Here is a 16,253-nt window from a genome sequence, read left to right as displayed (position 1 = left end):
GTGGCTCCGTGTTCTCTGTTACTGACTGTGCTAAAGCAAGATGGAGGGGATTTGCAGGCTTCTGCCGTCTAACCTTGCCTGTTGATCACACATCAAGGGAGCTAGCACCATCTAGTGTTAGAAAGAGGTCTCAACAAAACGTCAATGTGAAAAGCTTGAATTCATCCAGGAGGTAATTTTCTTTCATTTGCATTATAATAAAAAAAATGTTTTAGAATCATTGAGCAAACAGATGTGCTTTTATTTGTCAATATGAAGGCATTTCAAGATGATTAATGTGATCTGTACTGATCTGCCAGTGCAAACTAATAAACAGCACTATTTATGACCTACAGACTTTTCAGGCTTCTATAGTTTGCTAACATTCAACAAAAGTTGACAACCTCCAACTGATTACGTCCCTCAAGAGCTCCCCACTTCCACTGACGCTAGGGGCTGGGGGGAAAAATGCACAAGTAGCTTTACAGAAAAGATTCCATTACTTTGGATAACAATTCCTAAATTTAATGTTATGTGTTGGATACATCAACAAATTTCTAAGTAGAGCAGTCAGATTGAAAAAGGTGGTTTGGCGGAGAAATAATGTCTGTCACCTGCCAACCTGAATGGGTTATGCCCAATGATAATGTCTGCAGAGAATGTATAATGATATGGGCTTGTGTTTTAGCGTTAAGGTAACCCCACTATTTCGGTAAAGGACACATAAAAGCCTTAAACATGTTGAGACAGTGAAAAGTGTTTTGCTTCTTGTTTACGAAAACTGTTTGATGAGGAGTTTTTTTTTTCCACCTTGGATGAATCGGAAGAAATTGAAAGATAAGATGTGTCTGAGTGGGTTTTGTGTGGCACACATAGGTTGACTCATGCAAAACCCTAACTTGAACCCGATCAGCTGTGTTTAAAAACCCTTGTGCTATCTTAGATGACCCCACCCTTACTTTGATGTGTTATTCCTACCATGACAAAAGTGGATAAAGGTGGAAAGATTTCATGGAATCCATGGACACCAGAGAGGTTTACAAATCATTGAAGAAAAAAGGTTCAGAGCACTGTCTAGTGGGTCTAGACGACCCAACTCCCAACGTTAAAGTGCCTAGGAAAGCACAAGGGTTAAACTACCCCAGGGCTCATCTGTTGCTTCATTCCTACTCTGTTTACGTCGGCTACGGTGGCCGATTTGGGCAGTTGATTCGCTCCAGAAATGAATTGTATTCAGACTAAGGAATCTCAGAGCGAACCAAAGCTCAGTCCGATTGGAAACGGACTGAGCTTGAAAGTTTGGTTCCTGGTCCTGGACAGGGGTCCGCTTGGGTGTATTCAGACTGAAAACTTGTTCCAGATTATCGGAGGAAATGAACTCTGGATCAATAAAAGCGAACCAAATGTGTCCAGTCTGAATACATCCCCCCAAAAAAAAAGAAAACACAAAAACAGAGAGAAGCTGCAAGAAAACAAGTTAGTAGATATGATAAAACATTGAAACATTCTTACCAGTAATATAAATAGCTTCAAATATTTTTGGAACTCGTAGAGAACACCAAACCACATCTGCTAATCAAAGAAAGAGATAGGATGAAGGAAAACGTTTTGCATTTGACTCATGCATTAAAAGTGTTTTCCAACCCTGGTCCTGGGGAACACTGTCCTGCATGTTTTCCATGTTGCTCTGCTTACGCACACCTGATTCAGCTCATCATCAGGTTTTACAGAAGCATGACATTGACAGTCATGAAAAGCAGGGGTGTCTGAGCAAGGTCGGATTGAAAAAATGCCGGACAGTGTGCCTCGAACACTGAAAAACAGCCACCTTTTCATTGTCAATGAGGATCGTTTTTGTGTCCCAGCATTGCCGGCAGAGCTGCAAAAACAGCCCCCTTAGAAATAAGTTAAAAATTCTTACCATTGGCAGATTTTCTTTAAATAAGCAAAAAGTTCTGCCAATAGGGTATGAAAAACTGTCTTGCCAAGAATTCTTATTGTAAGAAATCAATTCTAGTCACTAAGAAATGTTTCCTTAAACTGTGATTATTTTACTGTTGAAAAACTTTTTTGATAAGATTATTCTTGCAAGACAGAAACTAAGACAATTTTTGTTGAAATAGGGTCTTTTTACTTAAAGATTTCACCTTCTGATGACAAAGAAACAGACTATTATTAATGTGCTTGACTGACATCAAACACACAAACTGCCTGCAGGATTTTGAGTTATTTTATGGCCATTCAAAAACTCACCTCATCACTTCATCCTTATCCAACTCTGAAAAACAAAACGACAGACCAGGAAGTAGGCAGAATCAACCCATGCTTTTATTTAATCCATTGCATATAAAAACTTTTTTCATCGTTTTTGTTTTCCTACACAAAGTTGTATGATCTACAGTGCTATCCAATAGACTGCGATTAACAAGAAATTGGTTAAAATAACATTTGAACTGTCCTGTGAATCGTCCAGACAGGTTGGCAATTTAAAGACAAAACCCCAAAAATAATTGTCCTGAAGACCTTTTCTTTTTTTTTTTTTAAGTTTGTTTTGTTTTTTAAAAGTTACAGTTTGTGTTTTCCTGTCACACCATAAAAAAATAGAACGCACAATGAGAAAAGATCCCACTATTTCCATTGGTCCAGGGCTGTTCAAAATCTACAGTATGCGTGTCAAAATAAGAGTCCCTGTTTTCGGAACAATGACGCAGCACCCCCACCCCCACACACACCCCTTTGGCCCTCCCTTTTCTATCAGCACAGAAACACATTTAAACCCCTGTTCCTGTCCCGGCAGAATGACGTCAGTGGTTTTTGGGTATTGCAAGTAATGCGAGTGAAAGTGTGGGCTAAGCATAGAAAAGCAGCACACCGTCAGTGTTTCAGCCGTATTTAATGCAGCAGTGGCTGAACATGCAGATGTGTGTCAAAGCCTCTGTGCTTCGCAAGGACTTGGCCTCCCACCCTGCTGCGGCGCCCCGTTCAGTGTTTGTGACACAATCAGGGTGTGGACGACTCTATCATCCACATCTGACAGGTTGTGGCACGTGTTTCAGTGTTTCAGGGCACAAGCGCAGATTGAGAGGTTCGGACCAGGCCCTGCAGCAAATGTGACTCTCAGACTTTTAGGCCACAATCACTCATCTAGTAAATCTATGGCTTGTGGTTGACCTAAACCTCCGCACTGGGACTCAGTTTTACCCACAGTGCAGCAGTGGTGACAAAGCCTATTTTGTTTGGCCTTGGGAATGAAAAGGTAACTTTTCTCAACAAGAGATCAGGTCAAACAAAGCCAGGAGATTCACTAATGCAGCAAAGAGAATCAAAAAGAAAAGGCTAAAAGTAAATGATGACTTTAAGGCACAGCCCATGGGCCAAGGAACAGTTTCTTAAAAAAATTAAATTAAAACAAAAATTTTGCCTTTTTCCCCCTTTCTTCTCTGAGCTAGATCTCGGATAAGCGACAAGTCAATGGATCAGTTGTTTTTTTTTACACCAAAGCTCCTGTGTAATAAACATTCTCTCAACAAGAGGTACATAATACAGCCACGCCATCACCAAAAGGGATGATAAGAATCAACCATTTACAGCAAACTGCATTATGATAGTAATAACATTAATAATTATATATTATATACAGCACAATAAATATATGTTTGTAAACAGCAATAAAACCAGATTATTCTCTATTACAGGTAAGGTCATTGGGTGAGGATGGAAAATAAAAACAATCAAAATTGGCACAAAATGAAAGTTTAAATAAAAGGAGAAAATGGAGAAATAAATGCCACATATTTAAAATAACTGATGTGTTAAAAGTTTTGTTTTTTCTTTTTCATTTGTCGATTTTCTTAAAAATAAAAAAAAGATTTTATTTCTGTACACCCCAATTGTTACCATCAGAACCGGCAAGCATGTGGTTTATGCTACAGTGAAATATTTACTGTACCACGTTTATATTGCAAAAATAACCACACTTATAATGATAATAATAAGTATGATAATAAATAATAGCGAAGGTTGTAATGTTATTCAAAAAAAGACGTAAAAAAGGAGATTCCTGGCCAAGGTAAAGCAAAACAATGCAAGCAGGCGTTCAAGCATCAACGTTTTTGGCGAGTTCAAACATATTCAAGAAGTGAAATATGAATTAGTGCATTCAAAAATCTATGTAAAGAATAGACCGATCTAGATTTCATGGAGCTGATTGTCTTGTCCGATAAACAAAGACAGGAACAGGAGTTCTCACGTTGTTGGCGGCAAATTCAAACATTTTTAAGCAGAAAAAACAAATTCATAAGTGGCAAAATTCAAGCAAGAAAAAAATAGAAAAGAAAAATAAAGCAAGATCTTTTAAAATGTTGGTATAAAATTCACTCCAGCAGTTTGAAACACCATTACTATTTCTAAACACTTCAAGCACTAATCAAGCTTTAAAAAAAGGTGCTTTTTGTCTCAACTACAAAGCATTGCATTGTCTCAGGATGTGTTCAAAAGAACTGCAGGCAACAATAATAAAAAATTAAAGGCTTCATCCACGTCAGAGAGTGAAGCATAAGACCTCAGGTTTCTGCTTCTGTCTCAGTAAAACTCTCACCAAAACAATGGTTATTTAAATGCCTTTAACAAAAGACTAACTAAATATGACTATAGTGGCATGTGAGTAGTAATATAAATGCTATTGGTGCAAACAGCTCAGAACATCTATAATTGAGCTGAAAAAACATTTAATATCTTTGACATAATTCTCCTTGTTGCTTTGCAAAAAGTCCCACCATCCTCTTTACTAACAAAAGAAAGCCTTGGACTGCAAAAGTAAAGTCTAGAAAATATCTTAATTTGTACACAGATATAAAAATCAAACTGAGGTCTGGAGCAGCAACGCGGCTGCCAAGGTTTAAGCGTTGTGTCAGTCAGATTTTCACAAGGAAGACTTCCACATCAGAAATGTGTCTTGAGGAGCTATCTTGTGTGCTGCAGCTACCAATGCCAGCAGAACGAGCTTCCTAATTTGTTTGAGTGTGGCATTTTTACCAGGAGTTTCCTGTTTTGAGTTTTGGGCACTTGAAAAAAAAGAAGAAAAAAAAGACACTATTTAACTTTCAGGCGAAGCTGAGACAAAGCAAAAATGCTAAAAAGTAGAAGCAGCACTGAGCAGCCTGTGGAGTCTGAGTCCACACCTTTAACTTGGGTTCCTTAAGGGGAGGTGTCAAAGTGAAATAAAGACACACCACTTCAGTGGAGATGGGAATGAGAAGGAGTTTTCCTGAGTGCAAAAAAACTTGGGAGTACCGGTGGGTGTCTGGACAAAGCTGTAAGGGACGGGGCCAAGGTGGAGAGCAGCTTGCGCTTTGGAACAGGAAACACAGATGTATAAAACACAGATCTCACAAAAGTCAAAAAAATATTCTATAAATAATCATCTGTCATTACTAAGAAGAGCAGTTAGTCAGGAGATGTCCATAACTGCTATGATTCAGAGGATTTCTGCTCCTCCTCTACCTCTTCTGTCACCTCCTCTTCTACAACGCAAGCTTTTGAGCAGGGTGTCTCCCCCTCTAGGACTTCCTCGTGCTCCTCCTCCTCATCATCCTCGTCCTCTCCCACCTGTTCGTCCAAAGGAATTTCTGTTGATTCAGAGTCCTGTGTGCAGAGTGTTTTAGAGTCAGTACAGCTGTTTTCCTCCTCTTCCTCCTCCTCCTCCTCCTCCTCTTCCTCCGGCTGGCTGCCGCTGTCTTTCTCAGTGTCTGACTCCCCGTCCTCCTCCAGCGTGAGCTCAAACTGAAATTTGTCCCCTCCTGGGGGTCGAGAGCCATCCTCCGGTTCGTCCAAAGCTGGAGAGGGACTCTGCGGAATGGTGCTTTGGTACCACTCTCTGTTGTCCTCCAAAGTGTCCAAGATATCCTGTGCATCCGGATGAACCAGATCAGCCCATGTTTCCCACAAAGGGTGAGCGATATAGTCTATAAATCCAACCTGAGGAGCAAGAAGTTAAAAACTACAGTCATTCTGTGTCCAACCACTGCATGTGTGAGTAAACAGAACTTTTGCTTGAGCTTGTGCGTCCTACCTGGCTCTTTTCTACTGAAGCATTGTGTTTGTCACACATGGGGCTGATCTCCATTCCCCTCTCCCTTTCCCTGTCACCTTGACTGAAAAACTCCTCCATGATGCGATCTGTCCACTGTCTGTAAAGCTGCAGAGGCTTGGTGGGGTTGCTGAGGTCTGCACAGTGCACCATGTTCTGGAGAACCTAAACATAGAAAAGAGATGTAATGTGAAATAAAGAAAGGTGCAGGAGAATGCTGTGAATGATGATCCATGATAGGATCCCAGAGCAGCACAGTTTTTGCTGTGCAGCTTAACCTCAGGATTTTGGCTTATTTACATCATTTCATCAAAATACAAGGAGAGAGCTTAACAGGGAAAAGTTTGTCTTTATAACTTACATCCTGGTTTCAAGAATCACTGATCAATGGTCACATTTTCTAGCAAGCCATATTGTCAATTACTGCCATTACTGTTTTGGTGAATGGAGTGTTTATCTGCTAAGGTATTCAAAATTATATACTTACTCCGATAATCTTTTGAGGCTTTTTAAATTGTTCCTAGTGGTCTTTTAATTATAACTGTCATTTTTATCCAAAGTAAAAAAACCTGTCATTTTCTAGGACAGGATTTCTAGGATTAGAAATTCGTCTCTGGGTTGTTGGCGGGACATCAACTGAGAGCTGTTTACACTCTCTCCCGCTAGCTTACAGCCCATCACGCCCCCAACCTACAATATTGGTGCAACAAAAATGGCGAGCAATATTGGAGCTATCCAGCTGTACAATGTTGAGCTGCATGCCAACTTGGACAAAGAAAATGAAGACGTACATGGATCCATTTATTTACAGCTGGATGAATCGGAATGGATTTCTCATCAATCTCCTGAATGTGGCCCAAGTGGAATGACTTCACTCTGGCTAAGATCAAACCTGTGAGCTTACATGATTGGGTAATTGTAGTCAGTGCTGTTTGGAAAGCTAAAACTCTTCTCTTTGACTTCCTACCGACAAAGTTTAATACTTTTTTTTACAATAAGACTAAACTTTCTAATATAGTGAAGAGCAGATTTTTCTTAGCCTCTGCTCATAACCAGGGATTGCTCTGAGTGGCTGTGCTCTGTAGTCACAAAAGAAAGCACTTTAGCTTACCAGTTCAAGTCTCACCTGTATTCTGTCTGAGTAGTTGTCCAGCAGCAACACACCCGAGCTGGTTACCTTCTTGGTTTCCACCATTGTCTTCAGATCGGCCAGCAAGTTCATGTGTTTGGACATGTCTGTAGCTAACACCTTGAACCACCAAAAACAGACTAATTACAAGTGTGCCGTTAGAGGAGGGTGGTTACATTTATGTGTTGCTAGAGGGGAAAAAAAAATTTTCTTTTAAGATATATTTCAACTTACAATGTCAATGACCATTTTTCGCAGCGATTGTCGTTGTTTTTTGGTCAAGTTTTGGAAGATGTCACAGTTCTCTTCTTGTAGGAGCTTAAAACCGACTGCTAGATGGTGGTTCTCCAACACAGACGAGTCATTGTACATCAAGGCTAGCTCTGAATCTGCACAGAAATTAAGACAAGGATTGGTTTTCAGGTTTAATTGGTCCAACTTTAAAAGGTGAAAAACACTGAGTAAATCATGGCTAAAATGTTTTTACTTATGTAAGGATTAGCATTAGAAATGTTTTTTCACAAAATCACTTCAGAATAGGATGCAGCACAAAACAAACTGTGTTGCTCTTCAGCTCACAAACAGTCTGTTAGTTGGAGTCTAGCTAGAAATACAAAGTATTCTGAGACATGTAGGTCAGATTTAAAACTTAACTTCAAAGATGCAAATGTAACTTTTTATTCTTCTAGATTTTAAAACTCATGTCTTTGATATTTCTGTACCCAGTGACAGAAAACGTTTATATGAAAAATAGACAAATCTGAATATTTTTATCGGAAAAAATTCATTGGGAGTTTTTTGAAGTTAAAAAATATTTACAAAGGCACAGCGAGTAAATGTGATGTTGAAAACTCAATAAACTAATATTTGATTTTTTTCAGTATAATTTTGCACTATTGTATTTTTTGACAGTACATTGTGCTCTGCATCCTGATTTGCAGCTGACCTTGTCAATAAATCTCATCCGTGCCATGTCTCCTGTATATATTCGATTACAAGCAGATCTTTGTTTTTGTTCTATTATACTGAACATCATTTTCCTCAAAAGTTTGAACGTTGAGAGATTAAAGAAAAAGAAAGAAGTAAAACTGGTAATGTCTGAGAAAAGTATATAAAGTGTGTAGTGAGGAGTCTTGCAGCCTTAATTTCCCCTATCATGGGTTATATATTGAACGTAAGTCTAGCAAAAAGCGAGGAAATGCTGTATTGTACCTGAAGAGCTTCTATCTGCAGTGGATGTGCCTGCATTTATGTCACCAGGAAAACATTGTCTAATTTTTAGCAAAGTATTTCACACTCTAGTTTAAATTGTGGAAGAAATATGCAACAGAGGATGACTTATTACAGAATTATTTGTGAGCAAACATTCATTTGATCTTTTTCAACTCACTGGTGCTGATGAGAAACTGGTTTGAGACTCCAGGATGGTCCACATCATGAATTGCACTGGCAAAGATGGCAGCAAGGATCTCAAGGTCTGTGAACACAGCCTGAGGGAACAAAGGACAGAGTGCAGAGCGTAGGAGAGAGGTCATTGATTGGGCTTTGATTGAAGCTGATTGTTGAAGCATGCGCTGAATGTTTGCGAGCTTATGACCAAGCCGGAGTGCTTTTGCTCTTTGTCTGCATGTGTGCCTCACCTCAAGGGCAGGAGTGGAAAGCAGCACGTGAGTTGATTGGGTGACGTCAGCAGCATGGATGTTGTTGTGATAGGCCACATCGCCATGATAATGGTCTTCTAAGGTCAGCAGGTATGTTATGAAGGTGTCGAGTGGAATTTTAAACGTTTTTAACAGGTCCCTTTCCTAAAAAGAAATACAAGAAAAAGAGATGAATTTCATCAAGTAATGAACTATGAATGAATAATGAAAGAACAATTTGGAGGAAATAAACTAGATAGCAAGAAAACGTGAGTCTAACCTGAAATATCGTGTGCATCATGACTGTCAGTGGCCGATTACCAGAGAATTCTGTGATTTTAAAAACATTAAGGCCCCATTTATTCACATGCTCCAGCTCCTAAAAACAGGGAAGAACAAAGTTAGAGACAACATTTATATTTCCTGATTCATCAATTAAATTAAAAAAAAAATCAAGCTCCATAGGATTTATATGAAACTATTTGCACCCAAACACACCTTCGCCAGTTCATCCTCGGTCTCCGTCTTGACTCCAAAGCGGGGTATGTTAGAGTTTGTGAGGCTGGAGGAGTGTTGCAGCTTTTTCACCCCGCTGATCTGACTCATTGGCTTGTTCTTTTTCTCCTTCTCCTTCTGCGTTTGCGGGGTTGGCATCTCCACTTCATGCTGCTTGTCTGTATCAGAAAGACAAACCGAAATTGTCAGCACAACCGTTAGATTATGAACTAATTTTTAAATTATTGGAATAAAAATTCATATGTGGTTACTAACCAAGGAAGGTGCTGGAGATGAACTCAGACACCTGGTTGCCAGAGCGGCTCATCTCTGACAAGTGAGTAAGCTCCCGATTCAACATCCTCTTAAACTGAGAAAAATAATTATGGTGTTAAATCATTATTTCTTCAGCTCAATATTGCTTTAACATTCAGTCCAAGCACCTTAAGAGTAAAGATCATTTTTTATATTTATTCTAAACATATTGATTATTTCTTCAGTGTCTCTTTCCGTTCCTCATTTTTTAACCCACCCTGTTGCCATATAAAAAAGCAAATCCAAATGTAATCACAGTTTATTGGTTTGAGTATCACACCGGTGCATGTGGTAGAGGGGTTTTAGAAAATGACATTTTTGCAGAAGAGCTGGAAACACAAAAGCAATGAAAAATAAAAAAATAAAATTAAAAACAAAGATAGCGTAAAAATAGTAAAAACGTTTTTTTTAAATTAAATTTCATAATCAATAAATACTAAAATAAAAAATTCTGAAACTTTGAAAATAAAGTCACCTAAAGATCAAAACCCTATTTTTCCCGATCATTAAATTTTAGTAGAGCAGAAAAACCAAAACAAAAAAAGGATAAAGCTATTTTTAAAACCTATTTAGTTATGTAAAATAGTCCAGTCATAGGAGATGACGTCACTGCATAAATGTTAAAAAAGGTGAAAACATATTTTTGGACTTTTTCTGCAACCATAAATAAAACAGAACTCCTCATTACGTCAAAAAAATGGAGCGTCCTAACCACCAAGAGGACTGTTGACCTACAAAGAAGACATTCAAGTGTTCCAGATTTTTCCCCACCGAATTGTTTTCTGATATAATAAAAAAAAAAAACTAAAAACAACAAAAAACACTTTAATACTTTAGTTTACTTTAAAATTCTAATTTAACGCAAAAAAAAAAGAAATGCTTAGACTTTTCTTTTTCCTGAACAATACATTCAGCCACATCTACACCCTGTGCAGTTTGGTTCAAACACCATCAGCTATCAGCTCTTCGGCTGCACCAAAATGGATAATGAAGCCGGAGTATTCACACCTTTGAAGGTTTGTTCAAATACAGCAGATATTTTGGTTGTTCTTGTCCAAATTTGTCTCAAGGTAAACCCTGCCTTACAGAAAGCCTGAAAAAGGGTCACCTTAAAGTAGGTGTGGAGCATGTGAATTTGTAACTAAAATAGACCACCATGAAAAGACTTCTTACCTTTATATATCCCCAGGAAACAGACAGGAGATAATTTGCTTCCGGCATTTTGACAAGTCAAAAAAAAGATTGCAATCCAGACGCAGAGAGTTGTGAGTTTCCTTGTTTACTGGATGAAAGCTACTAAAGCTTCTGAAACAAGAGCGCTGTGCCCTTCTCTCCAATAAGAGACGTCAGTCTGAGGAGCCCTCAGAGATCCGTTCAGAGTAAATCAGCTGAACAGTCCACAAATAAAGCTCCATGTCCTCATTCTCAGAATGTCCACAAATATGTTCCGATGCCCCAGAAAGTAGAGAGGAAAAGCAGGTTCTGGAAGAGAAGCAGCAGGAAGGCAGATCCCAAAAGATCCACCCAGAGCATATTGTGACCACACACGCCAAAATGTGCACATGCACACACAAACACTCCAATATGGGGACACGCTGCTGAGTCTCTTAATAATTGATGATAGTGCAGAAGCTCAGTATATACCAAAGCAACAGGACAGCAATTTTTTTTTCCTACCAAACAGTCCCAAACAGGAGTGGCTGCCTGCTTCTTTGGGCATGACATATGCTCCCATGTGAAGAGAACAGGCTGCCTCTCCCTCTATGTCACACTCTAGCAGCAAATCACGACTCAGATATGAAGAAAGAGTGAGCTCATCATTACCTCTAATTGGCTCGAATTGAGACTACCTGCTGTTTGATTGGCCACTATTGAAGTCAGGGGAAAAATGTGCCCCTTCCCTTTTGTTTAGGTCCTGCAGCGTGGCGGGATGCCACTTTGTGCGGATGTGCGTGCACGGCGCACACACGTCATGCATTTACAGGACATACTTTATTCATCATAATTGTAAAAATAGGCCTGCTGGTAGTTACATGTATACTGACCTAATCTTTGCTACAGCATGATGTAAAAGCATGTCACCTCACCCAGTTCGATAAAAACTATCACATTACTGAGGTCAGCCTCTCCCAAAAATTCAAGGGAGGTGAGTCACACTAGCATCACTGATGAGGTGAGGTAAATACATACAAAAGCCAAACACACCATAACCTTTCAAAAATTATGAGTTATCTGAAGTAGACTCACAGACAGTCAGCGTCCAGCTGGCTTTGAGGGCAAGAACCAGCTCCTTTAATTTAAGAGGAAGGTTACAGTCACTGATAGGAAGATTTCATTTCCTCAATTAAAGTAGAAAGTTCTCCTAATAAACAAACTTTCGATAATTTAATTTACTACCAATTTTTTTTTCTTTAGATCATTGCCAGTCGACCTTGAAAGTATGGAAATCTTATCGTCATCAGGCCTTGAGAATAGGTAAATTATTACTGTGTTGTGAGGCAGAAAAAAGGTCTCACTTTTTTATGGTGGACTTGCTGATTTTAAGGAATCGCATCCCTGTAGCTGCTAATTTAGCTCCAATTGTTCCACTTCCCCTCACGGTTAGGAAATCTTCAGTCATGTCCAACATGGCATCAAAGCCAAAACGCCTCCACTTCAGGTGGTTGTGTGTTGGTCAGCGCTGTTGCCTCATAGTGAGCAGCTTCATGGCAGTCTGAATTTAACCATATGCCCAGAAGACACAAAGTCTCATTGTTTCATTTAACTGTGTTTTAATTGGCCTCACTCAAATTAGATTGAATTTCTCAAGAGTGAAGTATTTACTGATTAACATAAAAAAATCGTTTTTGTCTTAAAGGAAAAGGTAACGTAAAATTAAACATTTCGGTTAGGATCATTTTCCCCCTTATAAAAAAGGATAAAGGAGTGACAACCATCATTTGATCTCCCTTCATGCCGGAATTTATTTCCAACTATATTAACGTTTTCTTTCCCTTTCAAGGTGATGCTAAATTCAGCTGAGTCCTGGATCTATTAGTACGCTCCAAATTAGCGACAAAGGGTTAATGTTTTGGTTGTTTTATTTTATTATAAAGCGTTACCAATGTTTTCACATAAAGAAAAGTTATTGTGTAAAGGGTCACTACTTTTAAAGAAATTACAAAAATTATATTTGAATCAAATCTATAATTTAAGGAACCATTTTCTTTTATTTTGAAATTGAAATAAATCAAACAATAAAAGAAATCTTAAAATAGAAATATGTTTCTGGTTTTCTGTATGCACATTCATCTGATGAGGATCTGGTCCAGTGATGCATGGATTGAGAAGGGGCCAAATGGCTCTCCGCTTCGTTCACACCCTGACTCCTCACCCTGCCCAGCACTGTAAGTAATTTACAGCTACGCTGGAACAGATGAGACCACCAGCTACCCTGCATCCAATGACTTTGACTAAAGCAGGCCAGCACAGGCCCATCACAAACACGCACTTACACAATTATCTGCTGGCTGGTGCATATACACAAATAGAATCCTCGGAGACACACTTTTTAACGACACAAACCTCCCCCATCTTCTAGCTGTCACGCAAATACACACGAGTGATAGCTTCGTCAAGAGGTGTGAACTCAAACTATTGGGTAAAAATTGGAAAGTGTCACACCTAGCTTAGTTGTGACTTGTGTATAATTTGTTCCTCCGTGGAGTGACTAAAAATATCCATTCCCTGCTGAATGTATCCGAAAACACCTCCAGATCAAAAAAGATTTCTCACTTTCAGCTTTGATTCTGGCAGCAGACGCCCACACCTTTCACAATACAGACAAATAAAGCCACTGTCTTCAATGAACACACAGCTGAGTGTGAGAATTGACTCTCCAGTCTATTCATGATTTTGGCCCAGGAGCTGTAAAAGACATCTAAAGATAGGACAACTATATATGGCTAAATGTAATATGGAGGGAAAGACAATGATAGAAACATACATTTAGCAAAAAGTACAAAAACAATTTAGAAATAAGGGAAATAAGAGCACACAGAAAAAACAGAAACCCTAGAAATCTTAATATTTGCTTTGAATAAGCAAAAAAATCGGCCATTGGCGTAACAAAAATGGTATTACCAAGGAATCTTGTTTTAAGAAAACGGTTACGTCACTAAGATATGTTGTCTGAAACTAAGAATATTTTGCTATTGAAAAAGTTTCTGGATAAGATTCTTTTTCTTGCAAGACAGAAAATAGGACAATATGATTCTAATTTACTTTCTTAAAATTCAGTTCTTGCTGTGCACAAATCTGATAAAGCCACAAAACTGAGACTTTGATAGTTAAGTTAAAAGGAAGAAAAACTAAAATTTTGGATCAAGAAAGTTAATGCAATATTTACGGTTTGGAAATTTAAGAACATAGACAGAGCCTGGGCACACACAAAACAAACACAAAATAGCAAAATGCTGCAGTGTGAATATAAATCTTGAAATTTGTTGAGAAAAGATGCTTTCTGTGGGTAAAATATTAATTTAAACTGCATAAAACATCACTTAAGAATTCAAAGCTGATGAAAAGAGTCAAGATACAACTGAAATAGAGACATAAGTAAATCCAGTTAATTAGTGCTTTAAGACCCACCCTGATCAATTTTTGATCTACTTTAAAGCGTTCCCAGTGGTCTTTTAATTATATCATGCAATTTTTAGCCCCCAAAAAAGTCATTTTGTCGGACATAGTTTCTGCAGGGCAGCAGCAGTTCATCAGAAATTCACCTCTGAGTTGTGAGCAGGACTGTTTTAATGGAATGGGGAACTAGCAGGCTGATAAAACACTGAGTAGTTAGGAAGATGAAAGATCGTAAAATACTTTTTTTTTCTGTTTATTTGATTCTATTAAAGACACTTTGATAAGAATGACGGTACCGCGATTTAGCCTCAGCTTTAGCTCTGTTTTCAGAAAAGCCCCGCCCTTTCAACTGTCTCCACCAATCATTCTTGGAGGCTTAATCAAACGTCATCAGTCTGGCAAATCATAAGTGGTTAAAGTCTTCACTTCCTTGTTCTGATTCTGCTCATAAAGCCTCACAGTTCCAACAAAAATACCAGCTAAAGCTCGTCTTTAGCAGTGTAGCTTTTCGCGGGATCCGGTGTCAGACCGTAGAACAAGTAAACAAAATAATAAAGCTCAGAGTCGGGAGTCTTTCTGGCTTTCTGGCGTCCGTTTTTGCACTACATCTCCCACGATGCATTGTGTTTAAGTGACAACATCTCTGTGCTACGAGTCTTTCCTGTTAAACGTCTTAAACCACAACGAACACGCATCAAACAGTTTTTAAATCTTCTTGATGAAATCAGAGGTCAACAGTTTCAAGGTTTATGTTTATTAACAGCCAAACATCCCAGTGTTTGGTCCAAGTCATCTTTCAATCTGAAACACTTTTCTAATAATGTCTGGATTGAAGGATTCGCTTTCTGACTTCAGTCACTTTTGAATAATGAAAAGTTAAGCTTAAACAGAAGTAATAACAACATTTCAGAACGAGGATTAAGGTGAAGTGGCCAACATACACAATCAAACTAAATTGAAACAATTTAATCATGTAAAAAGAAATACATTTTTTTATTAAGTTTTCAAAGACTTTATCTTTGATTAAGACAAGAGAAAATCTAATAAAACTTCACTTTTTGTGTAGCTACAGAAAAATTTTTAGTCTTTTTGTGTAAAATTTATCAAACATATTGTGATCATATTGTTCAAAAATTACAGTTGCCTTTGCACCAACTTAAAAAAATAACTTAAAAAATAAATCACTATTTAGAAAGAATGTATTTGGTGTTTTGTGAGGTTACCTAAAATAGCATGTTAATAAACAGAAGGGAAAAACAACTACCAGGGTAAAATGTCAAATGATTTAGTTTAAAATTATTACTGAAAACTAACTTAACTTTTATTACAGCTTTTAGGAAAAACAGTTGCAACTTCCAGCTTTTTCTGCCACAAATATCACAAAAATGCACATGAGATTGTGGAGGGACATCAATACAGACTATAGAGTTTCTCCTTTTCTAATTATTTGGATGCTGGTGTGCCGCAGGATTTTGTCAAGGATAAAGTGTGCCTTGCCTCAAAAAAAGTTGAAAAACACTGCTCCAGCATAAAGGCCCTTTCAACCCCAACCTAACATTAGAGGTGCAACAAAAATGTTGAGCAACATTGGACCTATCCAGCTGTACAGTTTTGAGCCAGATGCCAGTTCGGACGAGGAAAATGAAGACATACGTGGATCTACTCGTCTGCAGGGTGATGCATCAGAATGAAGTGGAGCAGGGAGCTTGTGGTCTGCTTTTACATCACAGCTACAAGCTTTTGTCAATGGTCTTTTCTCGTCTGCTACTAATTCACAACTATTTAAGTAAAGACATACTCAGAAATGCAATTTTAAGCTTAATTTTCTTATATATGTCTTTCATTATGCAAAAAATGCCACAAGAACATGTTAACAACACTAAAAACACAATTTTCATCAGAGTGGATATTTAATACTACTGAATAAATTGCAACAGGTTGCGGTCTTTAAAAACTGTTACTGTACTTAAAGAGGTTGTGCTTCAGATGT

General features: G+C 38.2%; 1 protein-coding gene across 5 annotated transcripts in view; it reads right to left on the bottom strand.

The window, feature by feature from the left end:
• Positions 1-2,285: 2,285 nt before the first annotated feature.
• pde4d (phosphodiesterase 4D) overlaps positions 2,286-16,253 on the bottom strand; it is a 180,918-nt gene continuing 166,950 nt past the window's right edge. For all 5 annotated transcript variants that reach the window (XM_020705821.2, XM_011478989.3, XM_011478991.3 and 2 more), the window contains 9 exons: positions 9,608-9,701; positions 9,335-9,510; positions 9,117-9,215; positions 8,837-9,001; positions 8,587-8,686; positions 7,431-7,585; positions 7,194-7,316; positions 6,050-6,232; positions 2,286-5,955 (listed from right to left, as the gene is read on the bottom strand). In XM_020705821.2, coding sequence (XP_020561480.1) covers positions 5,449-5,955; positions 6,050-6,232; positions 7,194-7,316; positions 7,431-7,585; positions 8,587-8,686; positions 8,837-9,001; positions 9,117-9,215; positions 9,335-9,510; positions 9,608-9,701 — 1,602 coding nt within the window. In that variant the 3' untranslated portion in view covers positions 2,286-5,448. The remainder of the gene's footprint in view (positions 5,956-6,049; positions 6,233-7,193; positions 7,317-7,430; positions 7,586-8,586; positions 8,687-8,836; positions 9,002-9,116; positions 9,216-9,334; positions 9,511-9,607; positions 9,702-16,253) is intronic.

This window comes from Oryzias latipes, chromosome 9 (genome assembly GCF_002234675.1).
Source record: "Oryzias latipes chromosome 9, ASM223467v1".
Lineage (NCBI taxonomy): Eukaryota > Metazoa > Chordata > Actinopteri > Beloniformes > Adrianichthyidae > Oryzias > Oryzias latipes.
The sequence above is the reverse complement of the archived record's forward strand: the minus strand, read 5'-3'. Positions and strand labels throughout refer to the sequence as shown.